Here is a 27,661-nt window from a genome sequence, read left to right as displayed (position 1 = left end):
ATAACGTTACTGACAACTAAACAGTTGACACCATAACCGATAGAACCTTATAATTTGAACCAGTCGGTGAAAATGTGTTACCATAAGATCCCCTGAGCTTAATACAAACCAGGTAAAACTGCTCTGGGTGGGCGTCCAGTGCCCCCTATGGATTCAAAGAAAAGGATTTACCTGGTAAGTACCAAAATCCTATTTTCTTTTTCATCCACTAGGGGTCACTGGAGTACTCTTGGGACGTACCAAAGCTTCCCCCGTGGCCGGGAGAGCTGTTTGGCACCTGTAACACTAGGCGGCCAAAGCTAGATGCTGATGCCGCAAACGTATCAAACGTGTAAAAGCGCACAAACGTGTGCACTGAAGACCATGTAGCCGCACGGCAAAGCTGCGTCGTAGAAGCTCCACGACCAGCTGCCCATGAAGTTCCCACAGAACGTGTGGAATGAGCTGTTACTGATGTAGGCGGCTGTAACCTAGCATTAAGGTAAGCCTGACGTATAGGCAGTTGTATCCATCTGGATAAGGTCTGCTTAGAAGCTGGCCAACCCATCTTGGCAGCATCATAGAGAACAAACAATGCATCCGTTTTACGAACTGTAGACGTTCGGGATACATAAACGCGTAATGCGCGTACCACATCCAGAGTTCCAGAATGTCCAGTTAACACAGGAACTACTCTTGGGTGATTGATGTGAAAAGATGACACTACGTTTGGTAAGAAAGCGGGATTCGTCCGAAGTTCCGTTCTGTCATCATGAAACACCAAATACGGTGGCTTGCCTGACAAGGCACCCAAAACTGAAACACGCCTTGCCGAAGCTAAGGCTAGAAGAAAAATTGTTTTCCAAGTGAGAAACTTTTATATCCACTTGCTGTAAGGGTTCAAACTATGAAGACTGTAATAAATCTACAACCAGATTCAAGTCCCATGGCGCTGTAGGTGGAATGAATGGAGGCTGTACTCTGAGGACACCTTGCAGAAAAGTGTGTACAGACGGCAATAGAGCCAATCGTCTTTGAAAATAAATTGACAACGCAGATACCTGCACCTTTAGTGTAGATAAACGCAGTCTTTCATCTAACCCCCTCTGTAGAAATAACAAAAGACGGGATAACTTGAAAGATGATGTCGGAAACTTCCGAGCTTCACACCAACCTATATAGGCACGCCAAATTCTGTAATAATGAGCTGCCGTAACTGGCTTCCTAGCTCGTAACATGGTTGGTATAACCGATACTGGAATGCCCTCTCTTCTTAAGAGGGCGGTCTGAACAGCCACCCCGGCCAACGCAGCCGCGCTAAATCGGGGTAAAAGAACGGACCCTGTTGTAACAGGTCTGGACGTAGTAGGAGCGGCCAAGGATCTTATGCGAGTAGTCCGCGGAGATCCGAGAACCAAGCTCTCCGAGACCAATGAGGCACCACTAGTATGACTGTGACGGACTCTTTTTTGATCCGTTTTAGCACCCGAGAGAGCAGCGGAAACGGTGGAAACAGATACACGAGGCTGTACGGCTACGCGATTGTGAGAGCATCCACCGCCACTGCCTTTGGATCTCTCGTTCTGGACACATACTGGTGCGTTTGGTAATTGTGGCGAGGTACCATCAGATCCACCTGAGGGTAACCCCACCTGTGGACCAACATGTGAAACACCTCTGGATTTAATGCCCAGTCTCCTGGATGAAAATCCCGACGGCTGAGATAATCCGCCTCGCAGTTATCCACTCCCGGAATGAACCCAGTCGACAATATCACCTGGTGGTATTCTGTCCAATTGAGGATTCGAGCTACTTCCCGCATTGCCATGCAGCTTCTCGTTCCTCCCTGGTTGTTGATGTATGCGACTGCCGTCGCGTTGTCTGACTGCACTTGGACAGTCTGAGAGCGAAGCATGTAGTGCATTGTAAATTGCGCGGAGTTCCAGGACATTTATAGACAGCAATCTGTCGTGATCTGCCTAGAGACCCTGTCGCTGACCATTTTAAACTACAACTCCCCAACTTCTGAGACTCTCGGCCAGAGTAGAGACACCCTCGCCCCTGGCGACAACCTCACCCTGTGGGGAATCTGCCTATGCGAGGGCGACCACTGCTGTTGAAATGGACGCGAGTGAAAACCTCCGAACTGAAACGCTTCGAAAGCCACCACAATTGTTCCTAATAGGCGAATACACAAATGTACCGATAGTGTGCGTGGCTTGAGCACTAATTGTACTAGATGGCGAATAATCTGTCTGGTGTAGTAGGTAAATTCTTTGAGTTACCGTATCTGGAATCATACCTAGGAATTGAAGTCGTTGAAACGGAATTAGATGGGATTTCTTGAAGTTGACACTCCAACCGGGGTGTATGTTAGCAGCGCAAGTTGGAGGAGCATCTGTTGAGACGGAGCTTTTATGAGCAGATCGTCTAAGTACGGAACGATTGTCACTCCCAGGGATCTGAGATGAGCTATCATCACAAACATCACTTTGGTGAATACCCGAGGCGCTGACGAGAGGCCAAACGGTAGAGCCTGAAACTGTTAATGGTTGTGGCGTATTGCAAAACCCAAGAACCTCTGATGAGGTGACCAAACCGGAATGTGTAAGTACGCATCCTGGAGATCAAGCGCAATTATGCAATCTTGTGGCCCCAAATCTGCAATTACTGACCGCAGAAATTCCATCTTCAATCTGAGGTAAGTGACTTACTGATTGAGACTGTGACGGAGCCCTCCGGCTTCGGTACCACAAACAGACGGGAATAATAACCCTGTATTAAACACTGCTGAATCCAGCAGAGACTGAATGGCAACCTGCCAAAACGCCTTCTTGTCGTCCGACAGAGGCAGTCCTGTCTTGAAAAAACGCAGTGGCGGGAGACAGCTTTCCGTTAACACTAAATAGCGGATACATCCATCAGTGGATGTCTGGAATCCCGGCAAATGTAACGTCTAAAGGCGCGCTCCCACAATTGGAAATCCGAGATGGGCTGGGAGCCCGTCAAGCCACTGGCTTGTTGTGACTTTAGCGCCCTGGCGTTACAAGGCGTGACTGTTTTTGTACCACAGCCTTGAAAAGACTGAAGTCTAAAGGATTTAAACGCCGGACCAGAGTATTTCCGTCTTGGTACCGGAGGAGGCAATGGCGGGAAACTAGACTTCCCCCCCCCCCCCCCACCGCCTTGGCCTGAGAAATGCATTTGTCAAATTTAGGACCAAACAACTTCTGGCCACCGTATTCTTTTGACCTCTGACTCCGCTTGCCAAGACCGCAGCCAGAGTCCTTGTCGTGCTGTAACTAGCGACGATGAAAAGCGAGAAGCGAGCTAACAGCCGGCAGCAGAAGCTGTACAGAGATACTCAGCAGCTTCTCAGATTTGATGAACGATAAGTATAACGTGATCGTCATTGTTTCCATACATAGAGCGCCCTAGTGACCCAAATGTATCTTGGGTCTTTATAAGGTTTCACACAGACGAATTCACCAATGGCGGATTCTCCAATGTAGATGTCACTGTGTGGAAACGGGTAATGTAGATGTCATCGGGTAAATAGACTTAAATCTTAGTAAGATATCCTAAATAAGAAGCCCATTGAAGACCTCTGTCGTTTAGTAAATATGACGGATTATATGTTAGAGGCTCCTTAGTCTCTGTAAACTTCAGAGACTGACGCACTGGTCATTATCAATGTCTGGGCAAAAACCGCACTATCTGACTGCTGGTCTAATGTACCCTCCTCACCCTTATTTAGCGCCGTGAGGTTTGGCATAGAATTGTAAAAGTAAAAATGAAAAATTAATAAAATATTCAACTAAGTGTGGGAGCTCCACACAAGCCTTGTTAGTGCTGTGAGCACAGAAAAAACACTGAGGTACTCGGGGATATGGAGGGGTGGAGAGTTCTAAATTTAAATATTCAGTGCCCTGTTTCCTGCGGAAGCCGTCCATATCCCAAGAGTACTCCAGTGCCCCCTATGGATGAAAAAGAAAGTAATTTGTTATAACCAACTAACAACTCAACCCATTGGGCAGCTATTTGTTATGTTGGAGGTGCTCCCACCTTACCAGCGCCGGAATCCCGACCGCCGGCAGACCATACCACACCCGTAAGACCACCACACATCGGGAAAAAGAAAATTCCCCTGTATGGAGCGCTCTTTTAAGAATAGATGAAATGTTTATTTAGATTAAAACTTAACTTGTATTTTTCAAAATACCTATAAAATTAGTGGGAAGTACAATTTAAATTATTCCCATTATATTTCAAAAATGGACGTGGTATTCGTCCTAACGGTGAAAATATTTGGGCGAGATTAATCCTTTATAGCTGGATGTTTTTCTCAGACATAATAAACGGACAGTAATCTGTCCTAGTAGCAGCAGGTAGCGGTTGTTTATCTTTAGAAAAAAGACTGATAAGTATAATGAGTTAATTATAGAGTATACTACTACAGATAATATAGGGATCGGTATCTCTTAGACATATAGGTTATCTATAGCCATTATTTATTTAACATTTATCAGGTAATAGATAGTGCAACCTTTTATCTGTAATGCTCCGTAATCACAGTACTGGTATTGAATTTGCTAGTAAACCATCAGAAACTTCAGTTTGATACAAAATCTCCAAATAAGAAAACAATAATATACAGATGTTTCCAAATTTGGATTAATCTCGCCCAAATATTTTCACCGTTAGGACGCATACCACGTCCATTTTTGAAATATAATGGGAATAATTTAAATTGTACTTCCCACTTATTTTATAGGTATTTTGAAAATTAAAAGTTAAGTTTTAATCTAAATAAACATTTCATTTGATCTGTTCTTAAAAGAGCGCTCCATACAAGGGAATTTTATTTTCCCCGATGTGCTGTGGTCTTACCACTAGACGCACCGGTATAATGTGTACCTGGAGAATGTCCTCATGGACAGAATATCTGCCTTGTCAAAATGTCAACATTAGCATTATGGTCAAGGTTAGGCTCAGGTGTAAGGGGTTAGTGTTGTAGATGGATACTGCTGACATTCTATGTCGGCAATCTCATGTCAACAATATGAATGTCGACCTAATATACTGAATCTGTCCTGTTTTGGTTACTATGCCTTCTAGATACTTGTCCTTTATATGTTATCTACTGATATGGGGACTGCACTCATTCCGGTTCCTGACTGGTGCCGGCCAGCCTCAGTAGGAGTACTGAGCGTTTAAAAGCTAATGGTCCTTTGCTCTTTATGTCTGCTGCTGTGCTCCTGACCCTTGCTTGTGATCCCGCCTCTGCGCGGCTGACCTCTGTAAGGTGGCCCTGACTGCCGCTGTGACCAACCTCAACATGAACCCCGACTCTGATGTTGTACTCTGCACGGACCAGACTCCGCCACTACTCTTCCCAGTGCTATAACATCTGTTAGTAGCTAAAACCAATAACATTTATCAAGCATTAGTTTGCAGTATGCCAGAATACGCCTGCGTCGGGACCCCAACATGGATAAAATGCAGCTTAAAGCATTTTAACTCTATGTGTATTATAACATTAAACATACAGATGGGTCCTCATACATCCAGCCTCAATACGCCATGCCGCGTAAGATGCCTGCTAACGTCGGGCGTTTTTTTTTCTGAACATACATCTTAGTTGCAATGCAAGCGGCTAGGGTGCACCAGGAGACTGTGCTGATTAATTTGATATATGACAATTGTATATTGTGAGTGACTGATACCGCTTTCATATCGCTGTAGCGGGTCGCACCGGCTCCTTCCCGGGTGCGACCCGCTTGAGATCCCTTTAAGACTGGCAGCACCAACACGGCATATTGCCGGGTCGGTGACGTGTGCGGAGGCAGCGCCTGGAGATCAGATCATCTCCATATGCCCCCTCTCCCTATAGTGTGAATGGGTCCTGGGTCGCTCCCGTTCACACTGCTCTTCAGTCCAGGAAGAACCCTGCTTTATTCCCAGGTTGAAATGCCGGGGTCAGTCAACCTGTGAAATTGTAACATACCCCTTTCACACTGCACCTCGACCCGCGTCGACCCGGCAATATACCGGCATATTTTTGCGATGTAAAAGGGGTATGAGTCTATGGGGGTCATTCTGACCCGATCGCACGCTCTAGTTTATCGCAGCAGTGCGTTTAGCCGCCATTTCGTGGACGCGGTCCGGCCAACGCAGGCGTGGCCGGCCCGAACGGGGGGTGGGTCGCAGCGGCTGCGTGACGTCACATGCAGCCGCTGCGGGCCGGGGAGCGATGAGTAGCTCCCAGCCAACACACGCTAAAGCTGCGCTGGTCGGGAGCTACTCTTGAAGTGCAAAGGCATCGCCGCTGTGCGATGCCTTTGCACTTCTGCGGGGGGGACCGGCACTGACATGCGGGGCCGGATAGCCCTGTGCTGAGCATCCCCCCGCATGTCAGTGTGAATGATCGTAGCTGTGCTAAATGTAGCACAGCTACGATCATCTCGGAATGACCCCCTGTATACGATGAAGAACAGAACTTGTATTGGAAAAAAGCTGCAGCTGCTACATTGTAGCACTTTGTGTGTAGATTCAGGGGCAGATGTACTAAGCTTTGGAGAGAGATAAAGTGGCGAGAGATAAAGAACCAGCTAATCAGCTCCTGTCATTTTTAAAACACAGCCTGTAACATGACAGTTAGGAGCTGATTGGCTGGTACTTTATCACTCTCCACGTTATCTCTCCCCACTTTATCTCTCTCCACTTTATCTCTCTCCACTTTATCTCTCTCCAAGGCTTAGTACGTCTCTCCCTCAGAGATGTACTGAGACAGTGCTGATTAATTTGTCACATATCAAATTAATCAGCACAGTTTCCCCATCCATCCTAGTCACATTGCGTTGCAACTATGACGAATTTTTGGTAAAAAAAGAAGCAAAAAACGCCAGGCGACTGAAGATTCTTGCACGACCTAGGGCGCCAAGAGGAGGTGTTTGGCGTGACTGCAGCAAGGGCACATCTCTACTGCTTTAGGAGCGTATTTACAGTTATAATGCCTGCATGGTGAAGATGATTTAAGCCAGGCATGTTCTAACTGCGGCCCTCCAGCTGTCGAGAAACTACACATCCCAGCATGCCCTGGCACAGCTTTAGCATTCTCTGACAGCAAAACAGCTGGAGGGCCGCAGTTTGGACATGCCTGATTTAAGCATTTCGGTGCAGCGCGAGCGGAGGGCGTGATCACGGCGGCTGCATGACGTCACATGCAGCCACCGCGATCAAGAACGAGGTGGCGGGAGGAGCCGTCCTCTGTTTCTGCTAACAAGCAGAAATTGTGATATGATTGTAATTTCTGCTTGCTGAAGTGGGGAGGGGGGCGCCGATCAACAATGGCCGACCCCCAGCATGCTAGGAAAAGGATAATAAATTTTGCTGATTAGCAGAATTTGCTATCCTTACTGAATTAGGCCCAATACCAGGGGGATTCACCTGGATTGCTCTATTGGGAATGATTAGGATAGCGGCTACAGGAACTTATCCCCATCTGTTCTGGTCTTCTGGGTGCATGAGCAGTCTGATGGGAAAACGAGGCCTGCGAGTTACGTTTTACAGATGGGGATAAGGGGATTGTCCTGAGACAGACAGGACACATGGGCGCCCTGAGAATGAGAGCACAATTAATACTGATTGGAGCTTTGTCAGAGAACAAGGGATATCAGCCAATGCTTGGTAAGAACATTTAGCAATCAGGCTGTAATACAATCATCCTGAATAAAGTGACTTACCTCAAGCAATACGATTAGAGTGATTAGTACAAAGACAGATGTCATTAGACCGCAGTGACAATCGATTTTCTGATTTTTAGATAGAATAAATTAAAATAAATAAGCAATATCTAACAACTCATTATAAAATCATATGTATATTTAAGTCCTCTGCAAATCAATTAGCAATCAATGACGTCAGTCGTTTTCCTTGATGACATCATGTGCTAAGTGACGTCACGATTCATGTGCCAGCTGTTATATTACCACATACATTCTGGTGTGCCTCAATGTAATATTTATGGACTGCCAATGCACCATATTAACAATGTTATTACTAGAGGGCAACAGGCAGGACGCCATCTATGTACCAACCTTTGGTAGTCGCGCATCGCAGCTATGACCTCATCAGATAACGGCTGGACATCCTTGGAGAATTTGAAGAGATCCTTCAGCTGGACTTTCACCCGTTCTGCCTTGGCCTCTTCTGCAGCTAATGCTGACTTGGTGACCTTAGCAAAAAGCAATGGGTCATATTATTATAGGTGATGAGCATAATTAGGTCTGACATCCAGAGAAAATCATCGGAGAGGGAAATTATATTGTAAGTCTTAGTCGGGAAGTGCCTCAATAAAAATTCTCTGGTTAAATACTATTACCTATACTACAATATCATCTATCAGACATTTCTACCAGAAAGCAGTATAATGTAACATATGTATAATAGTAAAGCACATGATAGAGATCTGGTCTGTATATACCACATTAATGTACTCTCCATATGATAGGTTACCCCCATACACACCAGCGAGTTTAGAACTCAATAAGAACAGCATTACATCTTGTAATAGCGAAACACATGCCTTTGTAAAAAAACTAAAAACCCACAACACATCAGGGCCGATGATTGGTAAGTGTGTATGCACAACCCAATCATCAGATGGTGGATCAGCCGGACGGTCGATCAGTCCTCCTAGTGTGTGACTAGCATTCATTTGCAATATGCCAGATCTTAAATGCTGTTATAACACATGAAAACATTAGAGGCGAGATGTAATAACGTCCGAGTGTGCCGGAGGTGTGGGATGCTGGCCGATCTCGGATGTTTTTTTAAAAGCAGCAGACCTTTGCAAGGCTAAGCAGTGCCTTGTAAATGACTGCCACTTTAAAAAACCGTCTGAGATAGTCCAGCACACCGCATCTACGGCAAACTCGGACGCTATTACATCTCGCCTCATATCTGTAACTCAGCCACTCATTTTGATTGGGAGGACTCGGAAACTAGGTGTAGCTTCTAGAGAAACATTCCAAGCACCCACGCTCATCCACGTTCCTGTTCTAGCAGGTAACTGACTCTCTAAGGCTGGGGCCACAGATAGCGGCACACGGAGACTGCACATGGGCGCCTATGCAGGCGCCCACACATGTGAGGCAGTCCCGCCGCTTCCGGATCCAACCGCAGCATGCTGCGGTTGGGCCAGATGACAGGACGGTGGGATTTCAATGTATGTGTTTACACAGTGCGGCTGTGCTCCATTGAAATCCCGTGTATTACTGGCCGGATCCGGTTCTGCGGCATCCCGCTGAACAGGATCCGTGTGCATATGAAACTGCTATTCCGGCCAAGCGGGCTTGACCACTATGTGTGGCCCCAGCCTAATAGAAAAACAATGTATAAATCCAGTGCACTGTCAAGAATCAGACACTAGAGGGTGGCATGGAGCTCTCAGGCAATGGAGCCCCTGAGAATTTCCCCTGTACTTCTGTGGGCAAGTCTGACCCTGCCAGAGTGGAATGACAATATTGTTATCTACAACTGACTGCAACTGTTGCCGTTTGCTGTCTGCTACAAGTTCTGCTAAACATCATTTCTGTTGTCAAACTTTTATCCAGTGACAACATCAAGCCCAGGAGTCAAAAACTCTTCCACAAGCTTAATGAAATAAATGAAACTCACATTCAACGTTTTCCAAAGTGCGAGTAACTCATCTTCACTCTTCACCCTCTCTCCACACTCTAGACTCTCCTCCAACCTCTGTATGGCTTTCCTAAACTCAGCGATGTTGGCCTGCAGTTGCCGGGCAAGCAGGATGAAGGCATTCTCCGAGTTGTATGTCTTCAGTAGACTCTCTTCTTCTTCGCTGTTCATGAGTTTTAGTTCTGCCAGAGTTCGGCGCAGTTCTTCTAGCTCCTTATAGATTTTTTCAGTACCGAGAGGAGAGGTGTTCCTAATCACCTCCGCTGACTTCACCTCCAGGGCCTCCAACTGTTTCTCTCCAATTTCCACATCTTTGCCGATTTCCTGCAACATCAGGGAGGTGGAGAATAAATGAGCATGTCCAAGTTGTGGCTAAGGATTATAGTTTAACCCTGCATTACCGAATAAAGCAATTGGGAATCAAGTTAAAACAGTGCCCGGTAACGTCTGTTCATCTACCATCTCTCTACACACGGTATGTTGTGTGCATACTTTAACCAGAAAAGTCAATATTTTGAGTTTGGAAAGGTCCAAAGAAAATGAAACAGGTCAAGAACGAAAGACTTACTCATCAGGGTAAATTTACTAAAGCTTCTGAAACAGAGAATTGGTGATGTTGGCCATAGCAACGAATCAGATTCTATCGTTTTCTAAAAGGCAAAAGAGAAACGATGGACATCATCTGATTGGTTGCTATGGGCAACATCATCAATTCTCTGTTTTAGAAGCCTTAGTAAATTTACCCCATCATCTAATGTTGCTGGCTGAAGGAATATTCCTAGCAGTGTGTGGCCACCACCTTGTCCATAATTCCTATGTTAGCTACTACGGCGAGGTCAATAGTGTCTATCCATTTTGTAAACAGGGCCCCAACATTCCAGGATCCAGCCAAGTCACTGAGCTAAGTCACTGGCAAGTAGTGAAAGAAGAGAGACCGTATGCCAACTTTCTCAATTGTGTTGGCAAGGTCCCAGCTGCAGGAAGTTCTGTCCCTCTTCATGCTACTCTGTTTTAAGGGAGAACCACATGCAACAGTGGTCCGCACAGGGTTGTTAGTGTATCTGCAGGGGAAGCTAGTGGAGGGTAAAGCCATAGCTAAACCTCTTGCCCACTAGTTACTCCCACATCTGCTGAAAGGTGGTAACCACACTTGTGGCCCACCTCCTATTGACTTGCCTGTTGCCACCAAATACTGACTATTTGGCTCCACCCCTGCTTAATGCTGTTTATACAGTCTTTCAGACTAAAAGTCTAAATAGATGTTTTTAAAAATGCACATAATTAAGATTATTATAAAGTTGCCTGAATGCATACATTTATAAACTTGCACCATAAAGAACCTTCATTTATTTATTTGCTTTTTGTCAGGTGGTCACTTAACCAATTATTAGTTCATTATATGCTCCAAATATTTTTGGAGATACTGGGGCAGATGTATTAAGGCCAGTACTGACGGGAGAGATGTGCGCTGAGTGATCGTAACACAGACCGCTCAGCACCCATCTCTCCCCCCGCTCAGCACAGCGCAATCTAGCACCGCTGGGGGGCATACACACGACAGATCAGTGCTTAAAATCTTAGCAATCTAGTCATATTGTTGAGATTTTAAACACGGATCTCTCCGTGTGTACCCCCCTTTAAGCATCGAGAAGTGATAAAGCAGTGATAAGTGGAAGGTGATTGGAGCTGATTGGCAGGTGTGTTATCACCTTGCACTTATCACTGTTTTATAATTGCTCTATCACTTCTCCAGACTTAATACATCTGCCCCAATGTTCTTTTTAAAATTCCTCCTCACTAGTACATGCTGAATAACTTCACAGAAGATCCAATGCAGAAACAGGAATCATCCTGAATCATGCATATCGGAGGTCTTTAACTCTGTTTCTGCTAATATTTCTATACAGGAACTGCACTATTTTTCCCGGTTGCAAATAAAGGTATCTTTCTCTTTAAGAGCAGAATGATAGGTGCGCAGGAATGTCCTGAAGCATCTATAATGTCAACACAAAGGGTGTGTGAAGTGTTGAGAGCACACAAATACACACATCACCACCTTGCTGTCTTCACATTTACCTAGGCGTGGCAGGATGCCTCTAAGACTTACTATACACCTGGCAAGCTGTCACTGATGATCGCACAATACAGGAATAGTCACCTTACCCTCATCATGGATGCGTAATTACATACTGTAAGTCGTTGATTGTGCATCCTTCCTATGTTATTGGAAGGTGAATTATACTGCAGTTATAAGCAGCGTTTATCCATCATTTCTATCATTTCTATGATGGTTGACAAAATTCAGGTGCATTAATAATTGTGCCTATTCACATTTGTTAAAATGAGCAGGATCTTTCCATAAGTACCTGGGGTTACATGAAATATCAGCCACAGCAAGTGTTTTTTTTTTACTAACAATGGGAATAAGTGATGTATGTAACCCATGACAACCAATCACTAGTTGCCTTTAATCAACCCAGAGCAAGTTGGAAGATAAAAACAAATATTTGATAGGGTCCTGCAATAACTGCACATAGAGGGTGATTCAGACCTGATCGCTGTCCTGCGTTCAGATAATGGCCCTCATTCCGAGTTGATCGTAGCTGTGCTAAGTTTAGCACAGCTACGATCGTTAACTCAGACATGTGGGGGGACGCCCAGCACAGGGCTAGTCCACCCCGCATGTCAGTGCCGGCCCCCCCGCACAAATACAAAAGCAGCGCAGCTCCTGCGGCTGGTCGGGAGTTGCTTGTCACTCCCGCTGGCCGCACCGCCCCCCCCCCCCCCCAACGGTCCGGCCACGCCTGCGTTGGCCGGACCGCTCCCCCTAAACGGCGGCTTAACGCCGCCGTTCAGCCCCCTCACTTCTAGCGACCGCCTCTGTCTCAGAGGCGATCGCTAGGTAACAAAAGCTGCCATGCGCCGGCGCACTGCGGCACCGGCGCAGTTTCCGACCCGATCGCTGCGACAAACTGCAGCGAGCGATCGGGTCGGAATGACCCCCAATGGCCCTAGTTCAGAGTTGATCGCAGCAGCAAATTTGTTAGCAGTTGGGCAAATCCATGTGCACTGTAGGGGGGGCAGATATAACATGTGCAGAGAGAGTTAGAGTTGGGTGGGGTGTATTCAAACTGAAATCTAAATTGCAGTGTAAAAATAAAGCAGCCAGTATTTACCCTGCACAGAAGCAATATAACCCACCCAAATCTAACTCTGTAAATGTTATATCTGCCCCCCCTGCAGTGGACATGGTTTTGCCCAACTGCTAACAAATTTGCTGCTATGGGGGGGTCATTCCGAGTTGATCACTAGCTGCCGTTGTTCGCAGCGCAGCGATCAGGCTAAAAATCAGCATTTCTGCGTATGCACCGCAATGCGCACACGCGACGTACGGGTACAAAGGCATTTGTTATTTTGCACAGGTTCTAGTGAAGTTTTCAGTTGCACTGACGGCCGCAAGAAGATTGACAGGAAGCGTGTCAACTGACCGTTTTCAGGGAGTGTTTGCAAAAATGCAGGCGTGGCTGGGCGTTCGCTGGGCAGGTGTATGACGTCAAATCCGTACACGAATAGACTAAAGTAATCGCAAGCGCTGAATAGGTTCAGAGCTACTCAGAAACTGCACAAACTGTTTCTGCAGAGCTCGGCTGCACATGCGTTCGCACTTCTGCTAAGCTAAAATACACTCCCCAGTGGGCGGTGGCATATCGTTTGCACGGCTGCTAAAACTAGCTAGCGAGCGATCAACTCGGAATGACCCCCATGATCAACTCTGAATTACCCCCAGTGTGCGATCCCATGTGTACGCCAAGCTGCAAAAATCCACTGTGTGCATTCTCTGCGCAGCCCAGGACTTACTCCTACAGTGCGATGAGAACAGGCTGATCGGGGCTGGAGCTGACGTCACACACCCTCCCTGAAAACGCTTGTGTTTTTCCGGACACTCCCAGTAAACGGTCAGTTACCACCCACAAACGATCTCATGTCAATCACCTTGTGAACGCCCATGCAAATGAAATTTTTCGCACCATCCTGTCACTGACTGGTGATGCCCGTTGCTGTTGGCCAATGCATGTGCGCACTGTGATACATACGCATGCGCAATATATTGCTGATTGCCCACTGTGCGAAAACACACAGCAGCGATCAGGTCTGAATCACCTCTTTAGTTTTGTAAAAAGATTCCACTGGCTTCAATAAAACAGTGCCCCCTAGCGTTCAACTGGTAAAATACCTCCTCAGTATTAACAAGGAATATCGGCCCTCATTCCGAGTCGTTCGCTCGGTAATTTTCTTCGCATCGCAGTGAAATTCCGCTTAGTACGCATGCGCAATATTCGCACTGCGACTGCGCCAAGTAATTTTACAATGAAGATAGTATTTTTACTCACGGCTTTTTCTTCGCTCTGGCGAACGTAGTGTGATTGACAGGAAATGGGTGTTACTGGGCGGAAACACGGCGTTTTCGGGGCGTGTGGATAAAAACGCTACCGTTTCCGGAAAAAACGCAGGAGTGGCCGGAGAAACGGGGGAGTGTCTGGGCGAACGCTGGGTGTGTTTATGACGTCAAACCAGGAACGACAAGCACTGAACTGAACGCAGATGCCGAGTAAGTTTGAAGCTACTCTGAAACTGCTAAGTAGTTTGTAATCGCAATATTGCGAATACATCGGTCGCAATTTTAAGAAGCTAAGATACACTCCCAGTAGGCGTAGGCTTAGCGTGAGCAACTCTGCTAAATTCGCCTTGCGAGCGATCAACTCGGAATGAGGGCCCTCTTTTGAATAAGCAACTCTCATACACAGAAAGTAGTCATTAACATGCAACTCTAAAAACAGTGGAAGCAGCTATTTTGTAAGCACAAGTAATCTGCATGGAAATAAAACTGTCAATTCAATAGGGGACATAGAGCCTAATTCAAGGTTGATTGCAAAACAAAATTTTCCTGTAACGGGCAAAACCATGAGCACTGCAGGGGAGGCAGATATAACGTGCAGAGAGAGTTAGATTTGGGTGGGTTATATTGTTTCTGTGCAGAGTAAATACAGGCTGCTTTATTTTTACACTGCAATTTAGATTTCAGTTTGAACACACCCCACCCAAATCTAACGCTCTCTGCACATGTTATATCTGCCCCACCTGCACTGCACATGGTTTTGCCCATTAGAGGAAAATGTTGTTTTGCAATAAACCTAGAATTAGGCCCATAGCAAAGTACCCCAATATTATCACTAGCACTATAGGTTGCAATATCATGCATACTGATTTAGCCCATAAAGTGGCTGCCTACACTGTGGCGACACATGCAACTTAAGGTCAGCCATTTATTGGCATGTCACTCTGCTCAGAAGCTCTGATTGGTCACCACTCTACTAACCCGCAGCATGTTGAGTCTGTTCTCTGTAGAATCGGAGGCTGATCCAACACAGCATTTCAGTTTTTCAATCACAGTATTTAGCCAAGATTTGAAATGAGTGACATCCGTATCATAAGCCTCATGGTCCTTAAAGATCTTTTCAAGACGTGTTACTCTCTCCTGCAAAAAGAAAACATTGCTGTCAAGAAATAGAATCAAAACAGGGTGAAACGCATGGACTTCCCAATTGTGGCTGGTTCCAGTAACATAGAAACACAGTGACAGATACATTTATTACAGTCACAACATATATGGGACTAGCTGGAGTACCCGGTGTTGCCCGGGAGTTTAAGAATGTCTGTTTCCAAAAATAAATGTAAATATTAAACACACAGTATAAATAACATTGTAGATAGCTGAATACCCGTGCTTCACTACTGGATGAGGATGGTAAATTAGAATGATAGTTGTTCGTTAATTTACGTTGGTTGGAGATCTAGTATATAGGCATATCTTGCTTCCCTGACGCACTTTGTGTAGTGACCGGACCCCTTTTTGGTCCCCCAAGGGACCCTGCTCTTCCCACTATACAACTCTCAGTCTGATGCTTCCTGCTGCCTTCATTCCCCTCCTCACATCATGTCAGTGCCCCTGTGAAATTATCGATTTTTTTTTTACAGTTTCTTATATAGCGCAGCACATTATGTATCTCCTGATATACTCTGTGCTGCTGGGGGACCGTGCTACTTCCACTATATAACTCTCAGTGTGTGGGTTTGTGCTACCTGCATTCCCCTCCTCACATCATGTCAGTGCCCCTGTGAAATTATCGATTTTTTTTTTACAGTTTCTTATATAGCTCAGCACATTATGTATCTCCTGATATACTCTGTGCTGCTGGGGGACCGTGCTACTTCCACTATATAACTCTCAGTGTGTGAGTTTGTGCTACCTGCATTCCCCTCCTCAGTTCATGTCAATGGCCCTGTCACTTGCAGCCCTGTCATCACTGACATATCATACATGTCCTGATATAGTCTGTGCTGCTGGCCCCCCTCTAGGGGTGCTAGTGGTGTGTTGCCCCCACAGAGTTTGTTCCCAGATTGTAAGTCATATGTGTATCAAGTTTGGTGTAAATTGCTCCAGGCCTTCCTCAGTTTTGCTGTCTGCTGACATACTCTGTGCTGCTGTCCCACCCCTAGGGGTGCTCGGGGTGTCTGACCCCCATAGTGTTTGTTTCCAGAGTGTAAGTCATATGTGTACCAAGTTTGTTGTAAATTGCTGCAGGCATTTCAGAGTTATGCTGTCTGCTGAAATACTCAGTGCTGCTGCCTCACCCATAGGGGTGCTAGGGGTGTCTTCCCCACAATGGGGTCAATTCTATTCAGCAACAGTTGAACAGCGCCGGGAATTAGCTCCCAACGCTATTCAATTCAGCTCCAGTTAAGTCGGCGATGGCCCGTTCTCGCCGACTAAACAGGTTGTTTTGTCGGGAGAACGGGCATTCTCCTACTTAAATCCGCGGCGCAAGGCTGATTCCCGACAGAATCAGCCTTGTGCCGGCCGCGCAGCAGCAGTTTTGTCGGGTTTCTTCTCTCATCCCACGGGGATGAGAGAAGAATTCCCGACAATTGAGGGTCACTCGTCGCTGTATTGAATAGCGCCGGCTATTCAACTGTCAGTGAATTGAATCGACCCCAATGTTTGTACCCAGATTGTAAGGCATATGTGTACCAATTTTTGAGTACATTGCTCCAGCAATTCCGGAGTTATGCTGTCTCCTGATATACTCTGTGCTGCTGTCTGCCCCCCCCCCCCCCCCCCCCAGGGGAGCTAGGGATTTCAAATTGTTTTAGTTGCCTCCGCCGTGTTTTAATACACTCGTATGTAAAATTTCACGATCTTCACTTGTAAACTGTGGATTTGTATAGAAAGACAGAAGGACAAATTTTCATTTTTATATATTAGATTATGAAACTCCCTACTATAAATGATATAGGTATCAGTAGTCAGTAAAGTGTTCATTATGTATTCCCTACTGTCAATCAGGAAGAATAAGTGATGAACTACATAAAAAAAACATGGCTGCCAAACAAAAATATATTCTGTGTTATTACAGAAATGATATAAGGGAGAGGTGGGGCATTATGAGGGGCATGCCGAGGCCTATTCTACTGTACCTGCTGCTTGATTGTGCAGCAGCGTATAGCTGGTGCTCTTTGGTTCTCATCTTATTCTTCTAATAGGCCTGTTTTGCGTCACCATATTGCCCCTTGTGCACAGCTTCACAAACAGCAGCTTCACAAACAGCACTTTGCAACATGTAACAATGACAATCCCAATGTCCCCTCACAATAAGTGCCTATCCTCAAGCTCTTCGGCAACACAAATGAATGGCAGCTACTGGGCACACCGCAGTCCTCATAAAATGTACGGGGAAGTTGCGAATATGCAAGTTGCGATAAGTGGCAATACAGACTGTTACTTTTCGGGGCCTGCACTGATACCAATGATAACCCGGACTCTCATGCTGCATTCAGACTGCAAATGCCGGATCCTACCCGGTAAGACAAACGTGTACTTACCGGGTGGGATCCGGCATTTGCACTCTGCTGCTGGCTTTCCGACCCGGCAATATACCGGGTCGGTTGCCATAACAACGGAGCGCGCAGCAGCAGCAGGGGCGGGGGTGGAGGCGGCGTCGGGAGATGAGCTCATCTCCAGCGCCGCCTCTCCCTATCTTGTGAATGGGAACCGTGTCGCATCGACACGGCTCCCATTCACACCGCACCTGACCCGGTAATCAACCCGGGTAAAACCCTTCTTTTTTACCGGGTTGATTTACCGGGTCAGGCGACCCGCTAAATCGGCCAGTGTGCTTTCACATCGCACACTGACCCGGTTCGACACGGCAATATGCCGTGTCGGTACCGGGTTATTTGTGCAGTTACAGTAGGTTAAACTACACAGTATTTTAAGGAAAAATTTAAAGTTTTATTAAAAGAGTGGTACTAAGATTGTAGGAAGATGGGCCTGGATATGACACTAAAACAATGGGGGTCATTCTGACCCGTTCGCTCGCTGCTTTTTATCGCAGCCGAGCGAACGGGTACCCACTGCGCACGCACCGACACCGTAGTGCGCCGGCGCATGCCAGACGGCCAAAGCCCTAGCTGGGCTGCGATCGCCTCTGCCTGGTTGACAGGCAGAGGCGGTCGCTGGGAGGGAGGGGGCGGAACGGCGGCATTTGCCCGCCATTTTGTGGGCACGGTCCGGCCAACGCAGGCTCTGCCAGCACAAGAGCCTTGGCGTAAGCTGAGGTGCATGATGGGACAAAAGCTGAATTTGTGCCATGCATAAGTCATTTTGCACTTTTTAAATGACCCCTTCAGTGTGCACAGAAGTCAGAAGTGTCAATGGCCAGGCCACTGACAGTCACAGCTCACCACAAGCCAACATAGAGTCCACTGAAAGTCTTCACTAAAACAACTGAGATAGAATTAGTCTTTCAAGAGGCTGTTAGTGCTTGCTGATTGGCTTCTTTACATTCCATGCTCTGTGATTGGCCTAATTCTCCAGTAGGCGCACATTACAATGCAAACTCGAGTCTGTACAATGCGGGATGGATATGACAATCATGATAGGCTGAAAGCTGGCCAAACTGATTTGCTGATCGCTAAGAAATCAGTACTGTATACAGTATATGGAGGCGGCACTAGGTTAGGTGTCACTATGCGGTCTTCAGAAAGGGAGTCATTTTCCTGGGAACCTTGTAATGTAGCCTGCGGCTTCTGCACGGATCTGTGGGACAATGCACATGAGCTGCATATACATGCTGTAAACTAAATTCAAACAGACATGAGACTGTGCAAACAGCAGAGCCTGTAGCTTGGACTGAGACCAAAACAAAGCTTTCCTCTGCCACAGATTTAACTGGTTGTAATGACGTCCCCTGGGGACAGGCAGCAATGGGTAAGATGCAGGTTAGTGGCTGAGAACTTGGCACAGGTCACATGATGGAAATAAATGTTTACTCTTGGTGCAATATTACCTGATCCCTTTATAGCACAGTGTATCTAGGATTATAGATGATAAAGGCAGCAGTACAATACCAGCATAGAGTTACAACAATAATGGTGCATAAATTATCACAATTTATAAACTACCCTCAATGATACATTAAAAGTGGAAAGTAGCAGCAAATCCCCCATCAGAATTCCAGCCTGTATTAGCAGATGGCAACCGGGACTAATCCGTATTGCACAACGTTTTATTGCATAATGTACTGGGCTAAATGTTATTCCTGACAGAGTAACATACTGAACATTAAAACTGTAATATCCTCCCCTTCCCCGTCCCCCCTCCCTCCCGTACTGTAGATCGCGCTGATGTTTCTGAAAGCTCGGGATATTGAAACAGCATATTCATTATCTGCCTGTAGGTGACAGGATGTCAGACAATCGTGCAGTACAGCCCGTGGGGATTATCTACTGACAAAGGGGCTTGTGCAGGACTGAATGAAATCTGCACATGAAGAGCTTGCAGTGTATTTTCACCCACACGTGGAGCTCAGAATATGTTCTTGGCTTACGCCAGGCACACGTCACAGATGCTGATGTCCCACTACATACAAGCTGTAAATTCTTAATTCAGCTACAAAGACAACTCTAATACAGCAACCACTCCCAGCCTTGTGTATGCAAGAAAAGAAGAAACTGACACTCACATGAGCATAGAAAGAGCACCAATCCGTGTCAATGGAGCACTCCCAAAGAGCCAATCACAAGTGGTACACTAGTGCTAACGCCTGTTGATCATTAGCAAATGCACATGCGTAAAAAAAAAAAAGCAGAAAACCCCTTTGGCGCACGCGGTACACAGATTGCACACACAAAGATTCTGTTGCAGTTGGGACAGATGGTCACTGAAACGGGGGCGGCCAAACGGGCGTTTTAAGAGAGGAGGGCACCCGCGTGCAGCCTCCATCGCAAGCCCCCTCCTCTCCGGCAGCACGTAGACTCTGGGATGCTGCCAAAGTCTAATGCGCATGCGCAGGTCTCCAGGAACATGGCGACCGCTCCTTGTTCCCGGGGACATCTCCAGTGTGCATGCGCAAATCACTCGAAAATGGCCTCGGCAGCCATTTTCCGAGTGATTTATGCCTGCAATAGAGGGCAGTCGCTGCGGGACTCCGGAATGGTAAGTATATTAAATGGGGTGGTATGCATGTGACCGGTGGTCGGGAGACCGACGGTCACATGACCTCAACCAACATACCGCCCCCTCACTATCCCGACGGTCGGCATGCCAACCAACAGGGACTATTTCCCCACGTGGTCTACGACACCCATAGAGTGGTAATAGAGCCACCGGGATCCCGGCGTCGGTATGCTGACTGGCAGTCTCCTGACCGCCGGTCAGCCATACCACACCCTATTCAATGGGTGCAGTGTGTGCGGTGTGGGCCGCCCTGGACCCAGGGGCCCGTGTGCACCGCACGCACTGCACCCATTATAGAAACACCATTGCGGCCAAGTGATGGTTGGTCTGGGGCGGTGACCGGGGGGAGGGGGATGCAGTAAATTTACCTTCAATCAAAATCCCGATGGTCAAAATAGCAACATGGTCAAAATACAGACATTAAAACTGTCGACACAGTCAAAATACCGACATTTAAAATGTACCGTTCCCCCTTCCCCCCATATATATATATATATATATACACACACACACACATACATACACACAAAAAATAATTTTTGTGCGCGCTCCTGGCAAGGGGCATGGCCTCGTTAAAATGGGCATGGCCTAGTCTGAAAAGACTACCTTACACCCCAGTTTTTGACCCTGCACCAACAGATCACGGCCACCACAGGAATTTTTTTTTTACCATATTAAGCCCCACACAGTAATGCCCCCTGCATCATATTATGCCACACACCGCAATGCCCTTGATACATTAAATCCCCATTTTACACAATACGGCAGGCAAGTGTCCCCATTTTACACATTACGGCAGGCAATAGTCCCCATTTTACACATTACGGCAGGCAAGTGTCCCCATTTTACACATTACGGCAGGCAATAGTCCCCATTTGACACATTACGGCAGGCAAGAGTCCCCATTTTATACATTACAGCAGGCAAGAGTCCCCATTTTACACATTACAGCAGGTAAGAGTCCCCATTTTACACATTACTGCTGGCAGGTGTCCCCATTTTATACATTACTGCAGGCAAGAGTCCCCATTTTACACATTACAGCAGGTAAGAGTCCCCATTTTATACATTACTGCTGGCAAGTGTCCCCATTTTACACATTACTGCTGGCAGGTGTCCCCATTTTATACATTACTGCAGGCAAGAGTCCCCATTTTACACATTACAGCAGGTAAGAGTCCCCATTTTAAACATTACTGCTTGCAAGTGTCCCCATTTTACACATTACTGCAGGCAAGTGTCCCAATTTTACACATAACGGCAGGCAAGAGTCCCCATTTTACACATTACTGCAGGCAAGAGTCCCCATTTTACACATTACGGCAGGCAAGAGTCCCCATTTTATACATTACTGCAGGCAAGAGTCCCCATTTTACACATTACTGCAGGCAAGTGTCCCCATTTTACACATTAGAGCAGGTAAGAGTCCCCATTTTACACATTACTGCTGGCAGGTATCCCCATTTTATACATTACTGCAGGCAAGAGTCCCCATTTTACACATTACAGCAGGTAAGAGTCCCCATTTTACACATTACTGCTGGCAAGTGTCCCCATTTTACACATTACTGCAGGCAAGTGTCCCCATTTTACACATTACGGCAGGCAAGAGTCCCCATTTTACACATTAAAGCAGGCAAGAGACCTCATTTTACACATTACGGCAGGCAAGTGTCCCCATTTTACACATTACTGCAGGCAAGTGTCCCCATTTTACACATTACTGCTGGCAAGTGTCCCCATTTTACACATTAAAGCAGGCTGAGTCCCCTTCTACAAAGAAAGAGTGAGAGAGAGAAAGTTATACTTATATTTGCAGCGGTCCTCTTCCATCCCGCTTCCCGCTCTTCGGCCCGCCTCTCCTTCCTCCTACTAGCTTCGCTTGCTGGCTTCCCGGCCGGCTCCCCCTCCTCCCCATCGTCAGTACTCTGCTCGGGGGCGGAGTTTTGTGTAATGACGCATTTGCGTCGTGACGTCACAACGCAAACGTGTCACTGCACAAAACTCCGACCCTGAGCAGAGTAGTAATGACAGGGAGGAAGGGGAGCATACAAACTATGCCGGGACTTGGGACTCGGGAGGGTAGGAGGCGAAACGGCGCCCTTCAGGGAGAGGCGCCCCGGGCAAGAATCCTGCTTGGCCGCGGTAAGAGCCGCTCCTGGACTCAGTACACTTATACGGTGTCCATGTCAATTTCTGTCGACATACACACACAAACATTTTTTTCAAAAAACTTGTTTAAATGTCGGTATTCTGACTGTGTCAGTATTTTGACCTTGTTGGTATTTTGACCATCGGTCAATTGTCGTCGGTATTTTGGCGGTCAGGATTTTGACTGTAGGTATATCATACTGATCCCACTGGGGGTGGGCTAGTAGTGCACGCAACAATGGTCCAATCAGTGAGCAGATCATGGGAGTGTTGGGGGCATGTCTGTGAAAGGGGCTGCGTTCCCAGATGCACAGCTGCTGCCACATAGCTCATATTCAGCCAGGAAACTGCACTTGGCATAGGGCTGGAGCAAGTGTCAACAGTGCGCCGATGATGGTGTGTCAAGAAACACCGGCGGTGTTACAGCGTGCAGAGACGCAAGTAGTGGGCGGCTCAGTGCTAGCACAGACGCAGGCTACTACAACCAGGGGCAGGGCTGATACTAGCATGTGCATATTATCGCAGCTGCGACCCCAGAAACAGATGCAGGCGCGGATGCAGCAGCCTCCACCTCTGAATCAGGGCCTTAATGTGTTAGTAATAGAATAGTATAACAACAGCAGGTAAAGAACAAGTGCTCAGTTGGTTGTATTACATATGTGCTGTTATCACCAGTCTGTCAGGTAGGCTTTGATCTCACCAACACTGACCTTGGTTTTCTTCTTGATCTGCTTGTACTCGGCCATCATTGCACTCTGGACACTCTCGTCAACGCTGGGATCCCCAATCCGGTTGTACAAGGAAGCCGCTTCCTCCAGGAGTCTGTCCAGCAGCCTGGACTGGTTAACGACGTCTCTCAGCAGGACCAGAGCCTGTTCATACTGCCAGCATTTCTCCTTCAGGCCCAGCTGCAGCTCCACGTCCGGCTCCAGGGTCAGAGTGATGTTGTGAACCCACAGAGTAAACTCATCCCGCGCTCTCAGGTACTCATTCCAGTGCAGCCAGACCCACTCAATGCGACTGGGGAGACACAACCACAGCTTCCAGTTACCACACATTTCATTCAGTTATGTAATGCTGGGGCAATACTAATAACTGACACCACTTATATGTCCTGTTTTATATCGGACAGCCCTGAGTTCTGGGTCATATACAGTAGGTAGTGCAGGGTGAGTGGCTGCAGCACTGTATTACCTGTGACAGTGGGTCATGTAGGCAGTGCAGGGTGAGTGGCTGCAGGCCTGTATTACCTGTGACAGTGGGTCATGTAGGCAGTGCAGGGTGAGTGGCTGTAGCACTGTATTACCTGTGACAGTGGGTCATGTAGGCAGTGCAGGGTGAGTGGCTGCAGGCCTGTATTACCTGTGACAGTGGGTCATGTAGGCAGTGCAGGGTGAGTGGCTGCAGGCCTGTATTACCTGTGACAGTGGGTCATGTAGGCAGTGCAGGGTGAGTGGCTGTAGCACTGTATTACCTGTGACAGTGGGTCATGTAGGCAGTGCAGGGTGAGTGGCTGCAGGCCTGTATTACCTGTGACAGTGGGTCATGTAGGCAGTGCAGGGTGAGTGGCTGCAGCACTGTATTACCTGTGACAGTGGGTCATGTAGGCAGTGCAGGGTGAGTGGCTGCAGGCCTGTATTACATGTGACAGTGGGTCATGTAGGCAGTGCAGGGTGAGTGGCGGTAGCACTGTATTACCTGTGACAGTGGATCATGTAGGCAGTGCAGGGTGAGTGGCTGCAGCCCTGTATTTCCTGTGACAGTGGGTCATGTAGGCAGTGCAGGGTGAGTGGCTGTAGGCCTGTATAACCTGTGACAGTCTGTCATGTAGGCAGTGCAGGGTGAGTGGCTGTAGGCCTGTATTACCTGTGACAGTGGATCATGTAGGCAGTGCAGGGAGAGTGGCTGCAAGCCTGTATTACCTGTGACAGTGGATCATGTAGGCAGTGCAGGGTGAGTGGCTACAGGCCTGTATTACCTGTGACAGTGGATCATGTAGGCAGTGCAGGGTGAGTGGCTGTAGGCCTGTATAACCTGTGACAGTGGGTCATGTAGGCAGTGCAGGGTGAGTGGCTACAGGCCTGTATTACCTGTGACAGTGGATCATGTAGGCAGTGCAGGGTGAGTGGCTGCAGCACTGTATTACCTTTGACAGTGGGTCATGTAGGCAGTGCAGAGTGAGTGGCTGCAGCACTGTATTACCTGTGACAGTGGATCATGTAGGCAGTGCAGGGTGAGTGGCTGCAGCACTGTATTGCCTGTGACAGTGGGTCCTGTAGGTAGTGCAGGGAGATTGGCTGCAGCACTGTATTACCTGTGACAGTGGATCATGTAGGCAGTGCAGGGTGAGTGGCTGCAGCACTGTATTACCTGTGACAGTGGGTCATGTAGGCAGTGCAGGGTGAGTGGCTGCAGCACTGTATTACCTGTGACAGTGGGTCATGTAGGCAGTGCAGGGTGAGTGGCTGCAGCACTGTATTACCTGTGACAGTGGGTCATGTAGGCAGTGCAGGGAGAGAGGCTTCAGCACTGTATTACCTGTGACAGTGGGTCATGTAGGCAGTGCAGGGTGAGTGGCTGCAGCACTGTATTACCTGTGACAGTGGGTCATGTAGGCAGTGCAGGGTGAGTGGCTGCAGCCCTGTATTACCTGTGACAGTGGGTCATGTAGGCAGTGCAGGGTGAGTGGCTGTAGCACTGTATTACCTGTGACAGTGGATCATGTAGGCAGTGCAGGGTGAGTGGCTACAGGCCTGTATTACCTGTGACAGTGGATCATGTAGGCAGTGCAGGGAGAGTGGCTGCAGCCCTGTATTACCTGTGACAGTGGATCATGTAGGCAGTGCAGGGTGAGTGGCTGTAGGCCTGTATAACCTGTGACAGTGGGTCATGTAGGCAGTGCAGGGTGAGTGGCTACAGGCCTGTATTACCTGTGACAGTGGATCATGTAGGCAGTGCAGGGAGAGTGGCTGCAGGCCTGTATTACCTGTGACAGTGGATCATGTAGGCAGTGCAGGGTGAGTGGCTACAGGCCTGTATTACATGTGACAGTGGATCATGTAGGCAGTGCAGGGAGAGTGGCTGCAGGCCTGTATTACCTGTGACAGTGGGTCATGTAGGCAGTGCAGGGTGAGTGGCTACAGGCCTGTATTACATGTGACAGTGGATCATGTAGGCAGTGCAGGGTGTGTGGCTGCAGCACTGTATTACCTTTGACAGTGGGTCATGTAGGCAGTGCAGAGTGAGTGGCTGCAGCACTGTATTGCCTGTGACAGCGGGTCCTGTAGGTAGTGCAGGGAGATTGGCTGCAGCACTGTATTACCTGTGACAGTGGATCATGTAGGCAGTGCAGGGTGAGTGGCTGCAGCACTGTATTACCTGTGACAGTGGGTCATGTAGGCAGTGCAGGGTGAGTGGCTGCAGCCCTGTATTTCCTGTGACAGTGGGTCATGTAGGCAGTGCAGGGTGAGTGGCTGCAGCCCTGTATTACCTGTGACAGTGGGTCATGTAGGCAGTGCAGGGTGAGTGGCTGCAGCCCTGTATTACCTGTGACAGTGGATCATGTAGGCAGTGCAGGGTGAGTGGCTGCAGCACTGTATTACCTGTGACAGTGGGTCATGTAGGCAGTGCAGGGTGAGTGGCTGCAGCCCTGTATTACCTGTGACAGTGGGTCATGTAGGCAGTGCAGGGTGAGTGGCTGCAGCCCTGTATTACCTGTGACAGTGGATCATGTAGGCAGTGCAGGGTGAGTGGCTGCAGCACTGTATTACCTGTGACAGTGGGTCATGTAGGCAGTGCAGGGTGAGTGGCTGCAGCCCTGTATTACCTGTGACAGTGGGTCATGTAGGCAGTGCAGGGTGAGTGGCTGTAGCACTGTATTACCTGTGACAGTGGATCATGTAGGCAGTGCAGGGTGAGTGGCTACAGGCCTGTATTACCTGTGACAGTGGATCATGTAGGCAGTGCAGGGAGAGTGGCTGCAGCCCTGTATTACCTGTGACAGTGGATCATGTAGGCAGTGCAGGGTGAGTGGCTGTAGGCCTGTATAACCTGTGACAGTGGGTCATGTAGGCAGTGCAGGGTGAGTGGCTACAGGCCTGTATTACCTGTGACAGTGGATCATGTAGGCAGTGCAGGGAGAGTGGCTGCAGGCCTGTATTACCTGTGACAGTGGATCATGTAGGCAGTGCAGGGTGAGTGGCTACAGGCCTGTATTACATGTGACAGTGGATCATGTAGGCAGTGCAGGGAGAGTGGCTGCAGGCCTGTATTACCTGTGACAGTGGGTCATGTAGGCAGTGCAGGGTGAGTGGCTACAGGCCTGTATTACATGTGACAGTGGATCATGTAGGCAGTGCAGGGTGTGTGGCTGCAGCACTGTATTACCTTTGACAGTGGGTCATGTAGGCAGTGCAGAGTGAGTGGCTGCAGCACTGTATTGCCTGTGACAGCGGGTCCTGTAGGTAGTGCAGGGAGATTGGCTGCAGCACTGTATTACCTGTGACAGTGGATCATGTAGGCAGTGCAGGGTGAGTGGCTGCAGCACTGTATTACCTGTGACAGTGGGTCATGTAGGCAGTGCAGGGTGAGTGGCTGCAGCCCTGTATTTCCTGTGACAGTGGGTCATGTAGGCAGTGCAGGGTGAGTGGCTGCAGCCCTGTATTACCTGTGACAGTGGGTCATGTAGGCAGTGCAGGGTGAGTGGCTGCAGCCCTGTATTACCTGTGACAGTGGATCATGTAGGCAGTGCAGGGTGAGTGGCTGCAGCACTGTATTACCTGTGACAGTGGGTCATGTAGGCAGTGCAGGGTGAGTGGCTGTAGCCCTGTATTACCTGTGACAGTGGGTCATGTAGGCAGTGCAGGGTGAGTGGCTGCAGCACTGTATTACCTGTGACAGTGGATCATGTAGGCAGTGCAGGGAGAGAGGCTGCAGCACTGTATTACCTGTGACAGTGGATCATGTAGGCAGTGCAGGGTGAGTGGCTGCAGCACTGTATTACCTGTGACAGTGGGTCATGTAGGCAGTGCAGGGTGAGTGGCTGCAGCCCTGTATTTCCTGTGACAGTGGGTCATGTAGGCTGTGCAGGGTGAGTGGCTGTAGCCCTGTATTTCCTGTGACAGTGGGTCATGTAGGTAGTGCAGGGTGAGCGGCTGCAGCCCTGTATTACCTGTGACAGTGGGTCATGTAGGCAGTGCAGGGTGAGTGGCTGCAGCCCTGTATTACCTGTGACAGTGGGTCATGTAGGCAGTG

General features: G+C 48.0%; 1 protein-coding gene across 5 annotated transcripts in view; it reads right to left on the bottom strand.

Moving 5' to 3' along the window:
* The window catches only part of SYNE3 (spectrin repeat containing nuclear envelope family member 3), a 199,381-nt gene that overhangs the window by 117,541 nt on the left and 54,179 nt on the right, over positions 1-27,661 (bottom strand). For all 5 annotated transcript variants that reach the window (XM_063947611.1, XM_063947615.1, XM_063947614.1 and 2 more), the window contains 4 exons: positions 23,119-23,428; positions 15,059-15,217; positions 9,661-10,005; positions 8,079-8,215 (listed from right to left, as the gene is read on the bottom strand). In XM_063947611.1, coding sequence (XP_063803681.1) covers positions 8,079-8,215; positions 9,661-10,005; positions 15,059-15,217; positions 23,119-23,428 — 951 coding nt within the window. The remainder of the gene's footprint in view (positions 1-8,078; positions 8,216-9,660; positions 10,006-15,058; positions 15,218-23,118; positions 23,429-27,661) is intronic.

This window comes from Pseudophryne corroboree, chromosome 12, assembly GCF_028390025.1.
Source record: "Pseudophryne corroboree isolate aPseCor3 chromosome 12, aPseCor3.hap2, whole genome shotgun sequence".
Lineage (NCBI taxonomy): Eukaryota > Metazoa > Chordata > Amphibia > Anura > Myobatrachidae > Pseudophryne > Pseudophryne corroboree.
The sequence above is the reverse complement of the archived record's forward strand: the minus strand, read 5'-3'. Positions and strand labels throughout refer to the sequence as shown.